General features: G+C 56.9%; 10 protein-coding genes across 10 annotated transcripts; 7 read left to right on the forward strand and 3 right to left on the reverse strand.

Moving 5' to 3' along the window:
• Positions 1-969: 969 nt before the first annotated feature.
• VTJ04DRAFT_3905 (uncharacterized protein) lies at positions 970-4,036 on the forward strand (the record flags this gene model as incomplete). Its single annotated transcript, XM_069361856.1, has 4 exons — positions 970-1,050; positions 1,353-1,540; positions 1,593-1,981; positions 2,037-4,036. The coding sequence occupies 4 exons, from the start codon at positions 970-972 to the stop codon at positions 4,034-4,036; spliced, it is 2,658 nt and encodes an 885-aa protein (XP_069222425.1).
• A 624-nt stretch (positions 4,037-4,660) lies between these two features.
• VTJ04DRAFT_3906 (uncharacterized protein) lies at positions 4,661-5,074 on the forward strand (the record flags this gene model as incomplete). Its single annotated transcript, XM_069361857.1, has 1 exon — positions 4,661-5,074. One exon carries the CDS (start codon positions 4,661-4,663, stop codon positions 5,072-5,074), a length of 414 nt encoding a protein of 137 aa, XP_069222426.1.
• A 78-nt stretch (positions 5,075-5,152) lies between these two features.
• VTJ04DRAFT_3907 (uncharacterized protein) lies at positions 5,153-5,851 on the forward strand (the record flags this gene model as incomplete). Its single annotated transcript, XM_069361858.1, has 1 exon — positions 5,153-5,851. One exon carries the CDS (start codon positions 5,153-5,155, stop codon positions 5,849-5,851), a length of 699 nt encoding a protein of 232 aa, XP_069222427.1.
• Positions 5,852-5,974: 123 nt separating this feature from the next.
• On the forward strand, positions 5,975-7,351 carry VTJ04DRAFT_3908 (uncharacterized protein; the record flags this gene model as incomplete). Its single annotated transcript, XM_069361859.1, has 2 exons — positions 5,975-6,038; positions 6,102-7,351. 2 exons carry the CDS (start codon positions 5,975-5,977, stop codon positions 7,349-7,351), a joined length of 1,314 nt encoding a protein of 437 aa, XP_069222428.1.
• Positions 7,352-7,786: 435 nt separating this feature from the next.
• Positions 7,787-9,932, reverse strand: VTJ04DRAFT_3909 (uncharacterized protein; the record flags this gene model as incomplete). The annotated part of the gene is made up of 7 exons (XM_069361860.1): positions 7,787-8,050; positions 8,125-8,201; positions 8,294-8,489; positions 8,553-9,018; positions 9,079-9,352; positions 9,421-9,514; positions 9,654-9,932. 7 exons carry the CDS (start codon positions 9,930-9,932, stop codon positions 7,787-7,789), a joined length of 1,650 nt encoding a protein of 549 aa, XP_069222429.1.
• Positions 9,933-10,434: 502 nt separating this feature from the next.
• Positions 10,435-10,808, forward strand: VTJ04DRAFT_3910 (uncharacterized protein; the record flags this gene model as incomplete). The annotated part of the gene is made up of 2 exons (XM_069361862.1): positions 10,435-10,481; positions 10,655-10,808. The coding sequence occupies 2 exons, from the start codon at positions 10,435-10,437 to the stop codon at positions 10,806-10,808; spliced, it is 201 nt and encodes a 66-aa protein (XP_069222430.1).
• A 54-nt stretch (positions 10,809-10,862) lies between these two features.
• On the reverse strand, positions 10,863-11,724 carry VTJ04DRAFT_3911 (uncharacterized protein; the record flags this gene model as incomplete). The annotated part of the gene is made up of 3 exons (XM_069361863.1): positions 10,863-11,049; positions 11,113-11,494; positions 11,565-11,724. 3 exons carry the CDS (start codon positions 11,722-11,724, stop codon positions 10,863-10,865), a joined length of 729 nt encoding a protein of 242 aa, XP_069222431.1.
• Positions 11,725-14,028: 2,304 nt separating this feature from the next.
• On the forward strand, positions 14,029-15,630 carry VTJ04DRAFT_3912 (uncharacterized protein; the record flags this gene model as incomplete). Its single annotated transcript, XM_069361864.1, has 2 exons — positions 14,029-14,261; positions 14,319-15,630. 2 exons carry the CDS (start codon positions 14,029-14,031, stop codon positions 15,628-15,630), a joined length of 1,545 nt encoding a protein of 514 aa, XP_069222432.1.
• Positions 15,631-15,994: 364 nt separating this feature from the next.
• VTJ04DRAFT_3913 (uncharacterized protein) lies at positions 15,995-17,071 on the reverse strand (the record flags this gene model as incomplete). The annotated part of the gene is made up of 1 exon (XM_069361865.1): positions 15,995-17,071. The coding sequence occupies one exon, from the start codon at positions 17,069-17,071 to the stop codon at positions 15,995-15,997; it is 1,077 nt and encodes a 358-aa protein (XP_069222433.1).
• Positions 17,072-18,169: 1,098 nt separating this feature from the next.
• VTJ04DRAFT_3914 (uncharacterized protein) lies at positions 18,170-20,591 on the forward strand (the record flags this gene model as incomplete). Its single annotated transcript, XM_069361866.1, has 5 exons — positions 18,170-19,228; positions 19,289-19,379; positions 19,442-19,697; positions 19,747-19,859; positions 19,918-20,591. The coding sequence occupies 5 exons, from the start codon at positions 18,170-18,172 to the stop codon at positions 20,589-20,591; spliced, it is 2,193 nt and encodes a 730-aa protein (XP_069222434.1).
• Positions 20,592-20,660: the final 69 nt, after the last annotated feature.

Genomic DNA, 20,660 nt, shown 5'->3' on the forward strand with positions numbered 1-20,660 from the left:
TGTTTGACTCGATTGGGAGCTTTGGCCAAAACCCAAGACATGATTGTCTCGGAAACACAGGGGGCGATCATGTCGATCGTTCGGGATCTCATCAACTTTGGCGTAACTTTGGCGGCCACCGGCCCTGTCACTTACCTCTCTTTCCGAAACGGGCAGGTTTCCCAGCGTTTCTTTTTCGACAGGCCCTGGACCTCGTGTGCTTGGTTGGAAGGACCACGGCAGGACCACATGATGGGGTCGATGGTTACACATTCCCCATCCTCCCGTCGCTTTGCTTTCCGGGTCCTGCATGCTGGAGGGGACTTTCGCCGAAAAGTCGCCATCTGCGCTGTCATGGGTCCTGAATCTGATGCTGGGCCCCGCCGGTCGGGAGATAGACCCGGAGCGACATGGAATGGTCCCGGCATCCGCTCTCCCTGGGATCGGTGCCGTCCCGTTATACGGAGGAACCTGGAAAGCATCTAACTCCGCGCCAAGGCCGGAAAGGGGCTTGCTCTAGCTGCAATGTGATCTCATCGCCACCTACCTACCTCCTTACGTAGTTTCCATGAACTGCATCTGTCGCTCGGATCGGCCCTTTTCTCTTACCATGACCTGGTGCCTGGGCTTGGATCGCGGCTTTGTGGGAAGCCATGATGCCGATGGAGGGAATCCGGGATCAACAGCAGCTGCGGCTCGGGCCTCCCTCCCTTGCCAGTAGGAAGAGCATTCCCTGGACATGCGAGGCAGATCGACATGACCAAGATGTGGAACGGGCGACGAGGATGCTTAAATACCAGAACGCCATGGTCGATCTCGGATCTTGACTTGTTTCACTTCTTCTCTCTGTGGCGCTTGGTGCTTGACACATCCCTTCCTCAACTCCCTTAGCAAACGGGTTCCTGCGGCAGTAGTGAGAGGTGAAGAGGTCAGACAAGATTGCACGCCCCCAAAGATTGGACGACGACCTAGGACGAGCCCGCGGAAATCATGACACCCTTGGGAGGGCTTTTGTGCCTCCTCGCCGGCATCCCTCTGTCGGCTGTAACGGCACACCCGTCGAGGGATGAGGTACGCAAAACTTGGTGAAGCATAATTCCAAGTTCCTTCCCTTTCCCTCTTTCCTCCCGTCTCCTGGGGCATCCAACAGAGTTACGGAGTTCAGGGCCATACTCTCCTTCAGTTCCACCCGGCTCTCTGGACTCCAACCCTCGCTTGCTCTCTACTCCTCACTGAACAAGTTCAACCTGTTTCGTATCTCTAGACCGTGCAGCATTTCGACACAATCTGTGGTCAAGATGCGAGCTCTCTCATCAGCCTGCTGGCTGCTTATCTCAACAGTGAGCTTGACAACCGCTAACGGGAATCACCAGCATGTCGGCAGGAATCTTAATCATCATCATCATCGCAGCCAGAGAGAGCTTGCCTCTTCACCCCCCTCCTATCCCTCACCATGGATGGACCCAAAGGCTGCAGAGTGGCAGGATGCCTACGTTAAGGCCAAGAAGTTCGTTTCCAAGCTGACCCTCCTCGAGAAGGTCAACCTGACAACTGGCGTTGGGTGAGTCTCCGCTTCTCTCTCCTCGGTGAGAAATGTTTGTTGACGTGAGCAGTTGGGAGTCTGAGCAATGTGTGGGAAACACTGGGTCTGTTCCCCGTCTGGGTCTTCGCAGCTTGTGCCTTCACGACTCGCCCCTGGGGATTCGAGGTAGCGACTACAACTCGGCCTTCCCCTCGGGCCAGACGACTGCAGCCACCTTCGACCGGCTTCTCATGTACCGTCGGGGCTACGCCATGGGAAAGGAGGCAAAGGGTAAAGGAATTAACGTCCTGCTCGGCCCGGTGGCTGGCCCCCTCGGTCGTATGCCTGCTGCCGGCAGAAACTGGGAAGGGTTCTCGCCGGACCCTGTCCTTACCGGTGTTGGCATGGCCGAGACGATCAAGGGGATTCAGGATGCGGGTGTCATTGCCTGCGCAAAGCACTTGATTGGAAACGAGCAGGGTGAGTTGTGAGCCTCCGACGCACGTCGAACACATTAGGTTGACCCAGGCCACAGAGCATTTCCGGCAGGCAGGCGAGGGCGGATTCAACACCACCGAGGCCCTGTCCTCCAACATCGACGACAAGACCATGCATGAACTGTACTTGTGGCCCTTCGTGGACGCTGTGCGCGCCGGCGTGGGCTCCGTCATGTGCGCCTACACTCAAGTCAACAACTCGTACTCTTGCCAGAACTCGTACGTCTTGAACCACTTGCTCAAGAACGAGCTTGGATTCCAGGGTTTTGTCATGAGCGACTGGCAGGCTCAGCACGCAGGCGTTTCCGCCGCGGTTGCGGGTCTCGACATGTCGATGCCCGGAGATACCACGTTTAAAACCGGTGTCAGCTTCTGGGGAGCCAACCTCACTCTGGCTGTGCTCAACGGGACTGTTCCGCGTTATCGGATCGACGATATGGCCATGCGCATCATGGCTGCCTTCTTCAAGGTCCACAAGGACATTCACCTCGACCCCGTCAACTTCTCATTCTGGACGCGCGAGACATACGGCCCGCTTCATTGGGGCGCCCAGGATGGCCACCAGCAGATCAACTTCCACGTTGATGTTCGGGAGGATCATCATTTGCTCATCCGGGAGATTGCTGCCAAGGGCACTGTCCTGCTCAAGAACACGGGCGGTCTTCCTCTGAAGAAGCCTAAGTTTATTGCTGTCATTGGTGACGACGCCGGACCGAACCCCTATGGCCCCAACGGCTGCGCCGACCGCGGCTGCAACAATGGCACCCTCGCCATGGGCTGGGGCTCAGGCACGGCCAACTTCCCGTATCTTATTACCCCAGACGCTGCCCTCCAGGCCCGGGCCCTCCAAGACGGCACCCGCTATGAGAGCGTGCTGACCAACTACGCCCCAAATGAAACCAAGGCACTCGTATCCCAGGCCAACGCGACGGCGATTGTCTTTGTTAATGCGAACTCGGGCGAGGGGTACATCAATTTTGGCGGCAATATTGGCGACCGGAACAATCTGACTCTCTGGGGGAACGGCGACGATCTGGTCAAGAACGTCTCCAGGTGGTGCTCAAACACCATTGTCGTCATCCACTCGACGGGGCCCGTCTTGCTCACGGACTGGTACGACAGCCCCAACATCACCGCCATCCTCTGGGCCGGGCTTCCTGGGCAAGAGTCGGGAAAAGCCATCGTTGACGTGCTTTACGGCGACGTCAACCCCGCCGGGCGGACTCCTTTCACCTGGGGCGCCACCCGGGAGAGCTACGGCGTGGATGTCATGTACGAGCCAAACAATGGCGATGGAGCGCCGCAGCAGAACTTTGACGAGGGTGTCTTTATCGATTACCGCTACTTCGACAAGGAGGATACACACGTCATCTACGAGTTCGGACATGGGCTCAGCTACACAACGTTTAACTATTCCAACATCAAGATTGAGAAGCATAATGCCAAACCCTACAAGCCGACGACGGGCAAGACGAAACCCGCGCCCACATTTGGCCAGGACGATGAATACGGCTATGCTGGCCACGAGAAATATCTCTTCCCCCCAAGCCCCTTCCGCCGCATCACGAATTACATTTACCCATACCTCAACTCGACCGACCCACACGAGGCATCGCTAGACCCGCACTATGGTCAGACCGCCGAGCAGTTCCTGCCTCCAGGTGCACTTAGGGCCGATGAGCAGCCCCTTCTGCGAGCTTCAGGCCTGCACCAACCCGGCGGCAACCCAGGGTTGTGGGACGTGCTGTATACCGTCACGGCTGACATCACCAACACGGGCTCCGTCACGGGCGACGAGGTGCCGCAGTTGTACGTCTCCCTCGGCGGGCCGCAGGATCCCAAGGTTGTCCTGCGCGGGTTCGATCGGTTGATGGGGATCGGGCCGGGCGAGACGCGTCAGTTCATGGCGCATCTTACGAGGCGCGATTTGAGCAATTGGGATCCGGCTCTTCAGGATTGGGTGGTGAGTGGGCATAAGAAGAAGGTGTTTGTGGGGAAGAGTAGTAGGAAGTTGGAGTTGAGTGTTGAGCTTCCGTGAGGGGTTTGTCGTTAAGGAGGTGTAGAGGGGGCGGGGAGACATGCCGGATGCTGAAGGAGACAATGGATGGTGATGGAAGTGGGATAAAAGCTGGCTGCTGGTGTTGTTGTCTTTGAGCAAGTGTATTTGTTTTCTCATCAGGTAATATGGCACTTTAATATCCAGGCTTTTTCTGCGCCGTTTGCGACTTTGTCAATATGGTGGTGGTCTGAAGTCACAGGTCCTTGCTCGGTCCATGGGTGAGATCAGAGTGATGTCAACAAACGGATCAGTGGATGGAAGGGGCGCTTTGTTTACGTTGGACAGGTGAGGAAGGCTTCGTATCAAGCAGCCAAAGAACCTCCTTCCATCTCATCTTTCCCAACTGCCAACCGAAAAGAAAGAGGTGACCACCCGAAAGATTTACTCGTAGGTCCTGACTCTTCCTGTTGTCTTCCCACCTCCTTCTTCTCCATTCCCACACCACAAACCTTCATTCTTCACCACCTCATCATCTACATCTAGGTGCCTAGCGACATCGAGATCATCAGTACAAACATCATCAAACACCATCCCACTACAGCCCGCTTCACTTCCAACCGATCCAACCCATCAAACACCCATACATCATCACCAGCCACCACCATGTACTGCCATCCGCAGTTCTACATCCCCGTTCCCACAGACCGGATGAAGTTCCCGCGCCGTCCGCGGGGCATCGCCGCCATCGGAACCGCCGGGTGGGCGGGGTTCGGCCTGCGCCGTCCCGCTCCCGAGCATCATCGACTGATGTGGAGGGTCTTTACGTACATACTCTACCACTACAAGGTTGAGGCTGCGAGGTGGTATCGGGAGGAGTGTTTTCGCTTGAGGGAAATGGCGGATGAGAGGGAGAGGAGGAAGGAGAAGAAGAGGAAGGAGAGGGAGGCTGCTCGTGCCGCGGCGGCGGCGGCGGTTGATAGCACTCCTGTTAAGGCCCAGAAAGACTCTTCTGCTGCTGCGGCTGAGGAGCAGAAGAAAGAAGGAGATGAGGGACGGGAGAAGGCCGCCGCGCTTTAGGAGGTGCCGGGGGAGCAGGGGGGTGGGAAGGGAGGGGAGGAGGTTGTTGGAGAGGGGAGTGGTGGAGGAGAGAAGGAGATGAGTTCTGGAGGACAGCAGGTCGTCGGAAGTTCTCAGTCGATGGAGCTTGCGGCTTCTGGGTCATCCACTTCGGTCGGAGACAGAGAGGCCAACAATGGGGATGTCCCAACTGGGAACAACAATAAGGTCGAGGCCCCAGATGCGATTTCACGGAACGACAAAGCTGCGGACAACGAGACCCTACCGCAATCCGAGACTGTCGCCCAGCAAGGTGCCATGGCGGAGAACAACATGGCTGAGTCTTATCGGCCCTTTCCCCTTAACGGCTACTTCCACCTCATGATACAGCTCGACGACACAACAAGGGAAAGAATGTACATGCTTCTTGGTTTCGGCGCCTATCAACTTCCACTGTTGAGGGAGGTTTCACCGGAAGAGGACCGTCTGGCGTGGGGCAAGGCCCAGGACCAAGCCAAACGCTTCATCGTCCCGAACATCAAACGTCACCTCTGCGGACCCGAGAGACTCATCTTCCCAGCCCTTCGACTGAGCCTGGCAGCTGACCGGTCATGTCAGTGGTCTGCAGAACAAGAGAGCGAGCTGGAGATTTGGTACGCCAAACATCTCTTGAACCTCTATGAGTACGAATGGGCCCGCATTACAACATTGGAATCAGGCGGAGATCACTCGATACCCAAGCCCCCAGACGGAACGTACGGTATCATGGTGCAGAAACGCGAGTTCGTTGGGGACTAGGAGCTCGACAAGGACTGGTCCGAGAAACTGCTCGAGTTGTGGGATCGAGGCCAACTCACAGCAGAGCAGTTGGACATCCCAAGCGTCATTGATGGACGACGCCTGCTCGAACTGAACCTGGCCATGGCCCGAGGCCGCATTCGCGCTCGTCGCAAGTTGAAGCTCGGGGACGATGAACAAATCACGCGTAAGTCTCTGAACTTCCCTGTGCCGCTTTAGAGCGATAACTGACCATTTCTGTCCGATCCAGGAATCTTGGGCATCTATGTCGATCCGTCTCTCGACCCCAAGTGGCGAAGGGCCTTCAACAGATTTGGGATATCACAGACTTGGCTTACGACATCGTCGCCTGCCGGTCTGATTTACACCCTCCCATCTGAGGTCGAGGAACTCACAAAGCTGGGCTTTCAGGTCGTTGAGCGGCTTCGCGGAGAGTTCAACGACTGCGTCATGATGTATCGGAAGGCCGGATCAGCAACGCCTGAACAGGCGAGCACGGCGGTTGCGGATATCGTCCTCGATGCGGAGAGTGGTGTTTTCGGCAGCCGTTATGCTGCTGTTCCTCCTGCTGCTGTTTCTGGATCGGGTGCCGGGGGCACAAGTACGTCTGCCCCTGCCGGGAGTGCGCCACAAGCCTCGAGCGTGGGAGATAACGCGGACAACAGTGATCCTCCAAGACGGCCGCCCAGAAGATCGCCCAGAAGAACCCGCGCCCCATCGAGCACGAATCCTCCGGCATCTCCCAGTGATGGCAATACCGCTTCAACTACTGGCAATGTCGGTAGCAACACCAATCGTGGCATGGCTCCTTCAATGCGTGGTCGGAGCAGCAGCGCTGTGACTGTTGCTGGATCGCGACGCGCGGTCCACACCAGAACGGCGTCAGACAACACTGCTCCGCCGCCCACAGCATCCTCCTCCACATCGGTCCAGCCACGTCCGCAAAGTGCGACTGAGGTGTTTTCGAGGCTGCTGGACCCTACCATCAATGCCCTGCGGAACGGTACGCTGCTGAACGACCAAGCCCAGAATGAGGTGTTGCAAGACCTTTTCCAGGACTACCTGGGACACGGGGTGACGCGGAACCGTCGGAGGTCGAGAAATTCCTCTTCTTCGTCAGGAACAGCGCTTGATATTCCCTTTGCGGTTTTGGGGCCAAGCAACAACAACAACAACAACAACAACAGGCAGAGGAGACGTCAGGGCAGCGAGCATAGAGCGGAAAGCGTGCTCCAGGACTTCACGCAACGACTGCGCCACATGGACCGTAATGAGGTGTTGGCTGCTGGCGCTGAGGCTGCTCTCCGGACCCTTCTTGGTCGGGTGGGTGGCAATGGCAGTGTGGAAAACCAAGACAGCACCAATGCTGCTGGAGACCAGGACGCGGGTGATGCCGGGGATGCCGGGGGTGAGAGTGGGCGGGGGAAAACAGAGCGGCGCGTTTCGTCTGCTGAGGAGGCCAAGGGGGAGGAAAAGGGAGATGGTACAGGGAAGGAATAAGTGGGGAAGATTCCGGAGAAAGAATGGTGGTAAAAATCGATGGCTCTCGTCACCCTGATCGTGGTTGTTGGTTGTGAGAGCGGCAGCGTTAGTTATTTCAGGGAGCTCTCTCATCAGCGGTAGTTTGGAACGTTCAACTGGTGATAATCCAGTGGGAATATGAGTACTGGCTTCTCGCCATCATTGTGCATTCAACTTGGAGGAGCACGGAGTGGATTAAGTCGTTGGGTGTTGTTATATGCTTATTGTGTCATGATGGGAATGCTTTCTCTGGAGAAAATGTGTGTTGTTTTGGTCTCTCCAAGAAACCAGCTATCGTATCCGGGGTCATGACCCCATCTCCTCACCCACCACCAAAACTCCTCCCGTCTTGGCTGAACAAGACCTGACCTGGCCAGGATGGCTGCTGGTTTTGGTCACCTTAATCACCCTCAATTAATGAGCAAACCGAAAATCCAACCTCCTACAACCCTTGTCTGGGCTCTCGCGAAGGTAGCGCGCGCGCTCGTCGTCCGTCATGGCGCGCCACCGCTCGTCCTTGGCGCGGTTCCGCGCGACGTAGTAGGCTTTTGTCGCGAGGAAAACAAAAATGGACAGCACGTTGACGCACAACAGCACCGTGTTTCCGCGGCGGTAGTAGGGCTTGTCGGACTCGCGGTAGATGTGGGAGTGGGCTACGCCGCCTAGTTGGACGGAGATCTGTTGAAGGGGGGTGGGTTAGTTGAGGTAGGTGGGTTGGAATAAGAGGTGGAAGGAGACATGGCTGGACATACGTTGTACAGAGCCGAAGCAATGGTGCGGGTGGCGACGTTGTTTGCGTTGCGGGAGACCCAGGCGACGTTGATTGCGTCTGTTGTGGTTGAAAAGAGAGGAGAGGAGGGGGGATTATTAGCAGACTGGTGAGAGTTGGCAGGAGACAAAAAGGGGAGGAGTGAAACTCACGACAGTAGGGATAGGACAACAAGACGGTGATGAGTATGTATGTCCCCCACGCGTCGTCGACCACACCCGGCCAGAACCGGAGGGCAATGATGCACGGGAGCGTCCACAGGTTCTGCCACACGGCGACGAGAGCGCGCTGGTTGAGACGCTCGGAGAGGTGGGTGATGAAGAGGAGGTTGATGATGTGGAAGACGGTCTGGAAAGAAAACAGGTTAGTCCTTGAGTTACACTTTGCTCTTAAGTGAGCTTTCCAGCATACCGAAGGAATGGTCAACAAGTTGGTCGTAAACGGATCGAACCCCAATCCCCTTAAAGTCAAAGTCAAATACGCATTGACCGGGCCCTGCGGGATAAACGCCACCAGCCCGATGGCATACATCGGCCAAAGGTCAACTTCCCGCAGCGCGTCCCATAGCCGCCGCGGCGTGATGGCCTCGCGGTTGTGCATGTCGCCCTTGGACGGGTCGTCGCGCAGCACGCGGTTGACGGCGATGGCCGCCTCGCGGTCCGTGAACCACCCGCGCGGGTAGAAGCGGGTTTTCGTCTGGACGATGGAGGGCGGCATGTTGACGAAGGAGGCGAGGCCAATGGTCAGGGTCAAGAAGCCTTCGCTAAGGAAGAGCCAGCGCCAGCCCGCCAGACCGTAGACGCCGCGAAGACGGAGGAGGCTGAAGGCGAGGAGGGAGGTGATGATGGATGTGACGGAGAGCATCATCCAAAAGTAACTGTGTGGGATGTTAGAGTTGTTGAGTTGGGGAGGTTAGGGGTTTGGAAGCTTTCCATACCTCAGCCTGATGGGCAGCTCGCGCGAGGTGTAAAAGTAGGACAGCCACAGCACGATGATGGGGATAAACCCGCCCTCGAGAAGGCCCAGCAGGGCGCGAGTGAGGAGGAAGCTGGTGCGGCCGACGAGGAAGCATTGTGAAATAGCCACGGTCGACCAAAGAACGATTTGTATTGGGATCCAACGGTCGGGGCCTAGCTTCTTGGAGACCAGCTGTGACGGGAGCTCGGCGAGGAGAAAGCTCATGAGGAAGACGACCGTGCCGAGGTTGTAGTCTGTGTGACGAAGACATAAAGATCAGCTAGGAATCAGGACAGCGGGGGGACGTGCTCAGGGGGGGTACCGTCGGTGGTCAGTCCCAGGTCGTCGAGCAAGTTATCCGACAAGGCTTGGTGTAGATTCCCACGGTCAACCTGAAGGGCGAAGAACATAACACACTGCAACGAGGAAGTTGCTCCTCAAGAGTCAGCTTCCAGTTCCGTTCCTTTGGGGAAACTCTTCTTTCGTTGCGCATGCCTGACTTGCGGTGCAGCAGGTTCAGGGGTGAACTATGCCACAAGTAGACCTGACACGTACCGCCCAAGAACATATCCGCCAGTCTATCTTGCTGACGAGATCCTTTTCCTCCTCTTCTGTCCAAGACAAGCTCGGGTCGAAAACATGGCGGCACTCGTACTTGGCCCGTTCGTACACCTCGCGCCAGTGGTCGGCCACATAGGGGTCGAGAAAGGGGTTATTCTTGGAGGAGCTGCTGCTGCCAAGCAGGGGTATTGACTCTGCCTCCTCGAGAGATGCAGCGTCGCTACCGCGGTGCTTCAGGTCGAGCTTTGACGGGTAGACATCGCCGTCGGCCATGTTTGCTTGTACAACCTAGGTGCGAGCTGGAGGGGTGCCGGACGACCAGACCTGCAATACTGAGAGACAACAGGTAGCCGTGTGGCTGAGGCTCTTTGGCTGGGCATCTTGGGTGTTATATGGTAGCTGCGCCATCAGGAGGAGGTGTTGCGTCGCGTGGGCGTAGGTTTGGCGATGATGCAGAGATCCGGCGCCATATGGCGTCATGGCTAATCAGGGCCGGTTATTGGTGTATGGGAGGGATGAGAGCCCTCGAGGGGGCTGAGGGAGGTCAGGAGCCAAGGCGGCGATAATAGAGACCAGACCACCTGTGACATGCTGTGGTTGCTTTAAGTCCGGAACACAAGATATGTTGCATGTTGATATTTCTAATGTTCGCTGTTTGGGAACATAACGGTCGAGGGTGGGGGTTTGTAGAGTCTGGCAAGAGAGGGGAATGTTGGGGAGTATCGCGAAGAGCGCTGTGTGGTTGTCGTGATTTTGGCCAGGATGACACGATGGCATGCGGCCCGCGGTGTGGCGCGGTGAGCCACGGCCCGACACCGAGAGGTTAGTAAAGCAGACAGTGGGCTACTGAAGTCAGATACATGTATAAAATGTATTTTTGACCATCTGGTAACTCGTCTGTTTTGCTCAGCGGAGGCTACACATGGCGGTTTGCCCCTGTGAGATCCATCAATATTGCAAGTTCTCGCCGCATCAACGACTCGGTGACGGGCTAGCTGCAAGAACACAACGCCATTTAAGCTGGTAGCTTCAAGCTACATAGCATTACTAAATGGTCCGGACGCGACAAATACATGCATGGGCGTAACCTGCCTTGGGGCTGAGTTGTTCAAGTGTCTCTCACCCCTGAGATACCCGGATTATTCCTGAATCCGACAAGCCTGTCCAAAACTGACAACACCACAACTTCATGGCTTTCCATGCTTATGCCTCCAGCTTCACCTTGGTCACACCTGTCTGCCCATCCGGAGACATCTGCTTGAACATGGACATCGGGTCGTACCAGATCTCAACGCTCTTGATCTGGAGCTTGTCGTTGACCTCGGCCACGGCGATGCCTTGAATGTCGATGAGGCCGCCATGGGCCTTGATCGTGACTTTTTCGCCCTTGCTGTATCAAGGTTAGCTAGGGACACCGGCCAAGAGGTATGTCACAAAAAAAGGAAGTACGCACTCATTCATCCCTGAATAATCCTCCTTCATCGTGCCCCAATGCCTCCACTTAAACACGACCTTGGGCGGGCCCGAATACACCTCGAGCACCTCCCACGCGAAGGCGGGCATCATGCGCTTGAAGGTCTTGTGCGAGGCCTCGAAGGAGCTGTGTGCGGGGCAGTAGAACTCGTTCGGGGAGATGAGGGCGTTGTAGGTGCCGACTTTGAGCATGTGCTCGGCGGGCTGGGGCTCGCCGCCGTTGACCGAGAACTGGTAGCACGACTTGTCGATGGTGCGCCAGTCGTTAAGGTCCATCTTGTAGCTGGCTTCGATCTCCCAGTTCTTGACCAGCTTCTCGACCAGGTCGGGCAGGGAGCCGGCGGTGTGGGAGCATTTCTTGGCTGGAACAACACAAGGTGTGGTGAGCAGGTGGTTTGGGTTGAGCCTCCGAGGAGAGCTGGATAGGCTTACTTTCGTTCCAGATCTTGCGAGTCTTGGAGTAGTCTGGAGCACGACCGTGACGCCACTTGACGTTAGCATCTTTGAGCACGGCGTCCGCATCCAGGACGTAGTCCGGGAGAGCCGGGGCAGGGGCTTCAGCCGGAGGGTTCTCGGTCTCGGCAGTAGCCATGGTCAGAGCAAGATATTGAAGGTGCGCTGATGTAGGGTGTTGAAGACGAGGAGGGACTGGAGATCGAGGGTGAAGACAACGCCGTACACCAAGGAATATATACACGAATCTACGGAGTTGGCATGAACGAAGTGGCACAGGTCCAGCTGGCATCAACGTGGCAGACAGCTCCAGCTTATATGGACTGTCCCATAGTCATCCCCCTGAATGTAAAAGGAGCAACCCCTCACACACGGCCTGCTCGGCACGTTGTCCTGATTAACGGTTCGTCTCAGCACATGCAGATTTACCCCGGAGACACTGCCGCCAACTGCACACGTCTGGAATACTTCACAGTATGCCTGCGCAGAAAGTAGGTTGCAATATACGCTGCACAGAGACAGCGCATGTTGGTGTCAGCGTTGTATCAGGATGCGCGTCCGAGGCGAAGGCCGCATGGGAAGGAGATCCCGTTGTTTCCCCTGACTAAGGCGACTCTATCGCAGCAAAGGATTCAGGCTGCGTACACTACCCTCGTGGCTAGGTGGTATCTCAGAGTCATTCCTGTAGCCCAGGGGTAAAGAGTGTTGTGACAAGACTCTAATGCAGACTCAACAAGCGACCTAGGCAACCCATAGTACCTATGTATCATACACATACTTCACAGTGCATTTGTGGTGCGGCTATACGGCACAGCACTGACCGCCGGCACTCCAAGACCAGCGAGTAACATCGCAAGCGCCCGGATGTTGTCTTCCGGACAAGATCAGATGTACTGTGTCCCATGCAAGAGTCTGGAAAAATCCGAGGAATATCGGGACGGTGGGATGCCGGGGGTTGGTTACACGCAGATAGAGACGAGGCCAGGGGACGGGCAAGGAGTGCCTGGTCGAGAACAAAGGGGTCGGTCTACCAACAGCGTTCCAATGCATCCTGCCATGCGACCTGAGAGCGGCAATAATCAATCCCCATTCTCGGTATGTTTCCTACATGTGGTTTGCGGTTCGTCGAGCTGCCCATGTCTGTTTGTACCCTGTTCAGGAGGAATATCCAGAGATGGACACAAGACGTAGAGTAGTATAGTTGTAGTCAACGCCGAGACTCGAGTGTTTGAAGTGAGACTTTGGCCAAGTCTTTTCCAAGCATTCAAGAAGCACGGATCCATGGCGACGTCTCTGTCCGACCCATGGCCCTGACAACATCTGATATTCTGGAGGCATATGAAATGCCTCAGGCCGAATTGTACTGCAGCAGATGCTGTTTGTCGATTTTCGTGTGAAGATGTGTTTTGGAGTTGATAGAACCTTTTGAAGATTGCTCGACCAGAGGAATATGACGTCATGACCGTTGAAGCTGAAGACCCACCAGCTCTGCTTGCAGAAAAAAGTGCGAGACAGATGCAATGGGCTGCACGTGGTGCCATGTGCTGTGAAGCATCAGGTACCTATATGATTCTGGACATGTAAGTGCGGATTGTCTGGAGACTCAATCGGAGATTACCTCGTCGGGAGAAGAGAATAAGAATGGAAATTTGGGGTTTTTAGGTTGTCGGAACACGTGAAGCTGTGAAATTGTTTTTGCCCCACTTCGAGTTTTCATGACAAGCAGACGATGCTGAGTCCATGATTGAAGACACCACGGCTTGCTGTTCTCTGCAGGCATCGACACAGCCTCGAGACACCTGTTTGACACGCCAACTTGGCCCCAGAAACAGTCAAATCACCAGCCAGTGAATTGGTTGGAGAATGGGACGAAGTTGGCCTCGAGTGGAATGACAAAACTTAAAACTGCCGAGTGCGGGAAGCTGAATCCTGAATCCGGAGAAGGCGCGGAGAATTTGCGGCATCTCCTTCCCCATCAGCCTGTCAAACCTGTCCAACCCCGGAAACTTGAACTTTCTGCGAAGCACGTGCGAACGGGACACACGAATCGACCAGCGGAAAGAGTCTGGAACATGCAAAAAGTTGGAATTTGGCTTGCTATGGAAACATGACAATGGCCCGGCCGGACCCGGGGTGGCGCATAGCGTCGGCATGAGTGGGGTCTCTTGCACCATCCCGCATCCCGCACTCCACGCTGAACTCTTCCCCACCAAATCCGTCCCCTTTCGCCCTTTTTTCTTACTCATCGTGCCCGGTCGGACCACTGCCGCCTGAGCGAGTTCCGAGAGGCGTCAATTGCTTAAGAGACCCGACCGCAGCGCCTTCAAAACCTGACCAAGCCAGGCCTTCCGTTCGCCCTGCCCCCTTTCCGCCGACCTCTGTCCCTACCACCGACTCCTTACCGACGGATCCCCGAGATACTCAACCATACCCTCCGCACATCATGGCCGACATCAAGCTGTCAGCCACCGAGCTGATCGGTAACACGCCTCTGGTGAGGCTCAACCGGGTGCCGCAGTCATTCGGCGTCGAGTGCGAGGTCTACGCCAAGGTGGAACTCTTCAACGCTGGCGGCAGTATCAAGGACAGGATAGCCCTTCGCATGATCGAGGAAGCCGAGAAGAGCGGTCGCATCAAGCCCGGTGACACCTTGATTGAGCCCACGAGCGGCAATACGTGAGTTGATCCACAGCGCCCTCTTTGGTCTGGCCTCATTCTGACCCCATTCCGCAGCGGTATCGGTCTTGCGCTGGTCGGCGCTATCAAGGGCTACAAGGTGATCATCACCCTCCCCGAAAAGATGTCCGCCGAGAAGGTGTCAGTCCTCCGTGCCCTGGGCGCCACCATTATCCGCACTCCGACCCAGGCCGCCTGGGACTCGCCCGAGAGCCATATCGGCGTGGCCAAGCGCCTGCTCAAGGAGATTCCCAACTCGCACATCCTCGACCAGTACGGCAACCCGGACAACCCGCTGGCTCACGAGTTCGGCACCGCCGAGGAGATCTGGAAGCAGACTGGTGGTCGCGTCACCGCGGTTGTCGCTGGTGCGGGTACCGGCGGCACCATCACCGGCATTGCCCGTGGCCTGCGCAAGCACGACCCCAAGATCAAGATCATCGCCGCCGACCCTCAGGGTTCCATCCTTGCCCTTCCCGAATCTCTCAACGAGGAGCATGCCAATGAGCCGTACAAGGTCGAGGGTATCGGCTACGACTTTGTTCCCGACGTTCTGGACCGAGAAATCGTCGACAAGTGGTACAAGACGGACGACCGCGAGTCCTTCTACCTTGCCCGCCGTCTGATCGCCGAAGAAGGCCTCCTCGTCGGCGGCAGCTCCGGCAGCGCCATGTCCGCCATGCTCCGCGCGGTCAAGGACTTCGGTTTCGGCAAGGGCGATGTGGTCGTCGTCGTGCTGCCGGACAGCATCCGTTCCTATCTCTCCAAGTTCGCCGACGACGACTGGCTCGCCGCTAACGGCCTCCTGCCCAACGACGTCCCCGACCGCCCCAAGACCCCCGTCGCCCAGGCGCCCGACGACCCCTACGGCGGCGCCACCGTGCGCGCCCTCCGCCTCAAGCCCGTCACGACGGTGCTCACCACCAGCTCCTGCGCCGAGGCCATCGAGACGATGCGCGACAAGGGTTTCGACCAGCTGCCCGTCCTGACTCCCTCGGGCGGCCGCCTGGCCGGGCTGGTGACGCTCGGCAACCTGCTCAGCTACATCTCGCGCGGGCGGGCGTCGCCGTCGAGTCCCGTCAAGGACGTCATGTTTGACTTTTCGAGGATCGATGAGGTGGTGACGGATCCGCGGGAGCTGGCCGAGCTCGACCCGAGCAAGGCCAAGGGGGCCAAGAAGAGGAAGTTTGTCGAAATCACGATGGACACGCCGCTGGCGGCGCTGAGCAAGTTCCTGGAGTGGAACAGCGCGGCGGTGGTGACGGAGAAGGTGGCGGCTTCCGAGGACGGCACGGGCAAGACGGGCAAGCCGGTGGCGGTGGTGACAAAGGTGGATTTGTTGACTTGGATGGTGAGGAAGAAGGCGTGAGTGTAAAGTAAGGGTAATAATAAATGCGCCGGGGGCGGAACTGGATGGTTGGTGGCATTAGAGACTCAACGTCTTGTTTACCTGCTGGGCATATCATGTGGTTGTTGTAGACTCAGGTTGTTGGTTTGGGAAGGTCATTTGGCGGATGCATAAAAAAGGGCTCAACCCTGCGGATGGCATGTCGGTTTGTGTATACCCATCATCATAGAAGGAATGACAACAAAAAATGCGCTTTCATGAAATGAAGTTGAACAGAGTTCCGCAACTGGGTGTGGTAGGCTTGTAACTCCATCACATTAATACATACCTGATCCCATCTAACCCTCCCATTCAGTATGTCGGTACCTATCTTCCATGACCCTCTTCAAATCCTCTCCCCAATCCACTTCCACCACCTCTCCGCCCCGGGCCCTTCACCCACGACATTACCCCCAATCACATCCACCTCAATTTCAAACTCCAACATCTCCTTAAAACTAAACTTTTCGCTGCCGTACGTCCCGAGCCAGTTATCCGCCTCTTCGTCATCTACATCATCATCCCCCCTCTTCTCCGCGCTCGAGAGGCCCTTGCTCCTGGCCCTCCTAATCCTGCTGATCTCAGCCTCGAGATTGCTCCGCACCAGCGCCGCGGGGAGGGCGGTGAAGAGGTCGAGCTTGTTGGCGGCCACCAGGACGGGGACGGCAGGCGGGGCTTTGGACCCTTTCCGCGCGCGATGGCGCTTTTGCAGGGCCAGGAGCGCGTCGTGGAGGAGCTCGGCGGCCTGGGAGAGGTAAGGGGAGTCGGAATCGGCGAGGGCGGCGGAATCGACGACGAAGACGACCGCTTGGATCTTGCTCGGCGGGGTCGTGTCGGAGGATTTGTTGGACGTTAGCGATCCCGTGCCGGAGCCAGCGGGGGTCGGGGCGACGGAGATGGTGGGGACGTCGAGCGCCAGGCGGGAGAGGGCGAGGCCGCGCAGCTTGGGGTGGCCGGGGGTGTCGACGAGGAGGAATTTCTTGGCTTGGGCGCCGGCGGCGTCGAGGTCGGTGCGGTAGGAGGAGACGGTGGGCGGGGAGACGGGGTCGGCAGAGGGGGTGACGGAGACGGCAAGCTCGACGGCCGAGGGGACTTGGGTGGTGTGCGTCTCGGCGTAGGGGGCCGTGAGCTTGGGTTTGGGGATTGTGTTGGTGTTGGGATTGGTGTCCTCCTCTTTCTTGGTGTTGTCGTCATTGTGGTAGAATGGACCGCGCTCGAAGAGGGTCAGGAGCGCGGTCTTGCCGGCGCCGGAGGGACCGATGAGCAAGACGGCCGGGAGGGAGGTGTAAGGCGTCGCGGAGGTGTAGATGAAGTGCAGAATAATGGGCGCCAGGAGTACGATGGCAAATCCGACTATGATGACGGGCGCCGATGGGAGGAGTATGTACTCCAGGAAGGATTTGAGGGACTCGAGGGTCGTCATGATGGCGGCGTTGGACTGGGCCAGGGAAGAAAGGTGGGTTGGAGAGAGAGGTCGGCGTGTTGGGTCGCCGACGAGGGATTTGTAGGAGTCCGTGGAAGTTCAATTAAGTAATTCCTTCACGGATCCTCATGCATTGTCGTGCGGCTCTGCCGTATACAGCACCGGGTTGTCGGGTTTCCGGGCGAGAAGCTATGGGGACATTGTGTTGTGGTGGGATGGATGGAGGTTGTTGAGGTGTGTCAATTTGGCAAGGTTTCCTCTTGCATCAGCGGTTGCGACAAGGTCCTCCAATGGCGTATTGTTACCGTATGAATGCTGAGGTCAGACAAGCAGGGCAGCTGCCACAAGATCCAGACCGCGACGATGGATCCGAAATATCCGGCACGTCGGTTTGAAAGAATGAGGATACGGTGATAGTATATATTAGTATTTTTTCAATTATCCTTAACAATGACTTAAACATACATCGAGTTTACAGACTTCTGTGGTTGCTAGTCAACAGCATCGCGACAGAAAGTGTGTAACATACCGTAATGGCGTAATGTTGAGGAAGGCCGCTGAACCGTCCGCTACGGCGGGTCAGACCCAACCGTGTGGGGAGCAGCGTGGGACAAACTTTCAGGTGCCGATGACCCGTCTCGGTGGCGGATGTGGTTCCTCAGCTGGCGACGCGGCGTGTCAGGTTCACTTGCGTGTTTCTTGGCAGGCATTTTCTCGGTCGACCTGAGGCTGAGCTGACCGGTGTGCGGCGGAGCGACGAGGACATTCCAGCGTTCAGGCAACATCCGCTCCATCTTGAACCATCATCGACGGAGCATCTTCTTACCTATAGGGCACCAGGAGAGGGCCCAGCACTCAGCGTCACCTCCTTCACCTCACCCGAGTTCCCGAGACAGACGGCCATGCTTCCGTTCGATCCTTGAGACTTACTGTCGTTCGCTTTTCACTTGGCCCGAGGGTGCAGACAACGCTGTTTGCATCTGAGCCGTCGCATCCACCATTATTCTGAGACCGACAAGAACAACCCTCGAATCCGAGACATTCTCCTCCCCGAGATCATCGCCGTTGCCTTCTCCTAGTACCTCGGCGCCCATCCCCATGGCGCCTCAGCAGAATGGCTCTGGCCAGCCAGCCAACGGCGCCCCGGCGCAACCACCCTCCAAGTCCGACACGGCCACCCCCAAGCTGAACAATGAGGTCGAGCTCGGCAGCCTCCCTTCGGATCCTGCCCAGAACGACATCATGCAGATGGCTCGCATAGGCGACATCGCCGGCATGGAGAAGCTCTTCGAGTCGGGCGAGTACGATGCCACCTACTCCGACGACGAGGGCATCACCCCGCTTCACTGGGCCGCCATCAACAACCAGTATGCCATGTGCAAATGGCTGATTGAGCACGGCGCCCCGATCAACAAGAAGGGCGGCGAGAGTGTTGCTACTCCCTTACAATGGGCTGCACAGCGTTGCCACTACTACACCGTCCACCTGCTGCTCCAGCACGGCGCCGACCCTCTCATCACCGACTCGCAGGGCTACAATACGCTGCACATCAGCACCTTCAACGGCAACCTGATGCTCATTGTGTTGTTGCTCCATCAGGGCATTCCCGTCGATGTCGAAGATGCCTACGGCCATACCGCCCTCATGTGGGCTGCATACAAGGGGTATCCGGCCTGCGTCGACGTTTTCCTGCGTTGGGGCGCCAGTGTCCACCACCGCGACGAACAAGGCTTCACCGCGTTGCACTGGGCCCTGGTTAAGGGGAGCCCGGGTTGTATTCAGAAGATCATCGAATACGGTGCCGATCGCTTCGCAAAGACCGATACAGGCAAGACTCCGGCCATTACCGCTCGCGAGCTCAACACCGTCGCAGCCTGGCACCGCGCATTGTTTGAGTGTGGCTATGATGAGGATGCGAATCCCATCCTCCCGCGCTGGCCGGGCGCGAGCTACCTTCTCCAGGACAGACGCGGCTTTACGCAAAAATTTTTCTTCCTTTGGCCATTTGTCATGGTTTGGGCCACTTTGGTTGTCCTCGCCGGCATGCCCGTCTATGCTGGCATCCCGTTTTCTATACTGGTTGCTTTCTCGTTACAATGGGTTGCGCAGCAACTCCTGGTTTATGCGCCGTCTGATATGAGGACGTTTGAGAAGACGGTGGGTCGCCTGATTCAATTGCCGACGACATGAGACGAGATGCTGAAACTGTGTTCACAGCCCTGGATGGCAGGCATTTTTGCCGCGTCGCTCTCCCTGGTCGGTTTGAACTGGCTCTTGAGGTTGTTTCCTGGAACTGCCTTCAGCGATGGTATGTTCGGCATTCGCATACGGTTGATCGACGCTCGGTACCTTACTGACCACCCCTCGCAGATGGGACCTATTTTTGGAATTTCCTGTTTGCCGTATTCTTCGCCATGACCGCCTTCTTCTACATGCGCTCCATGATTGATGATCCGGGTTTTGTTCCCAAGTTGAACGGTATCGCCGAGCAGAAGGCTGTTATCGATGAGCTCATCAAGGAGTGGAAGTACGACGAAGCCCACTTTTGTGTCACGTGCATGATCCGGACGCCGCTTCGGAGCAAGCACTGCCGGAGGTGTCAACGCTGCGTGGCTAAGCACGATCAGTATGTTTCACAGCTCGGTTGTTTCCGATTGGTCTGCTGACAGCAACAGCCATTGTCCCTGGGTGTACAACTGCATTGGTGTGAACAACCACCGGCACTTTTTCATCTATCTTATCAACCTCACCCTTGGCGTTTTAGTCTACGACTACCTCACCTACCTCTGTACGTCGCATGTCATGTCATGAGCACGCCATGTCACGAAACTAACTCGGTTGTGTAGATTTCTCCTCCATCTCATCCGATGCCTCCAGCGAATGCAACCTCCTCTCTCCATCTCTCTGCCGCGTCGTCAACGCGGACTCTTACAGCCTCCTCCTCGCCATCTGGGCCTCCCTGCAACTCACCTGGGTCTCCATGCTCCTTTTCGTCCAGTTCATTCAGGTGGCCCGTGCCATGACCACTTATGAAAACATGCATGGTGTCAACCACCGCACCACTGCGGCTACATTGTCCAGCGCTTTCACCTCCACTGGCACTCCGCTCGACCCAGCCGTGGCCGCAGCGGCATCCGGCGAGTCCAATGCGGGTGGTCACGGACATCACCACCGCCACCGGCATGGCGGTATGTTGGGTCACTGGGCTCGTCTCTTGGGTGTCGATATCTTCTTCAAGACTGCCCGTGGCCGGACCGCTGCCACTGCTGGCGGGGTTACCACCATTGGAAAGCGCAGAAAGGACGGGAACCCCTATAGCAATGGATGCTGGTCTAATTGCAAGGACTTTTGGTGCGATCCGGCGCCCGTATTTGGGAGGAGAGAGACGGGCACGGCCGTGCTTGCTGGCCAGCCAGTCAACTATACCGAGATGTACGAGAGCCCGGTGGTCAGTGAGATATTGAGGACTGGGGGAAGAAGACGAGGAGGGTATGAAGCTGTCGCTGGCGAAGAGGTTTGAACGCGAGGCTTTGCTAGTTTTGGTGGGAGGCGTCGCAATATGGCTTCTAAACTTGGGTCATGATATGAC

This window comes from Mycothermus thermophilus (genome assembly GCF_041956435.1).
Source record: "Mycothermus thermophilus strain CBS 625.91 unplaced genomic scaffold VTJ04scaffold_2, whole genome shotgun sequence".
Lineage (NCBI taxonomy): Eukaryota > Fungi > Ascomycota > Sordariomycetes > Sordariales > Chaetomiaceae > Mycothermus > Mycothermus thermophilus.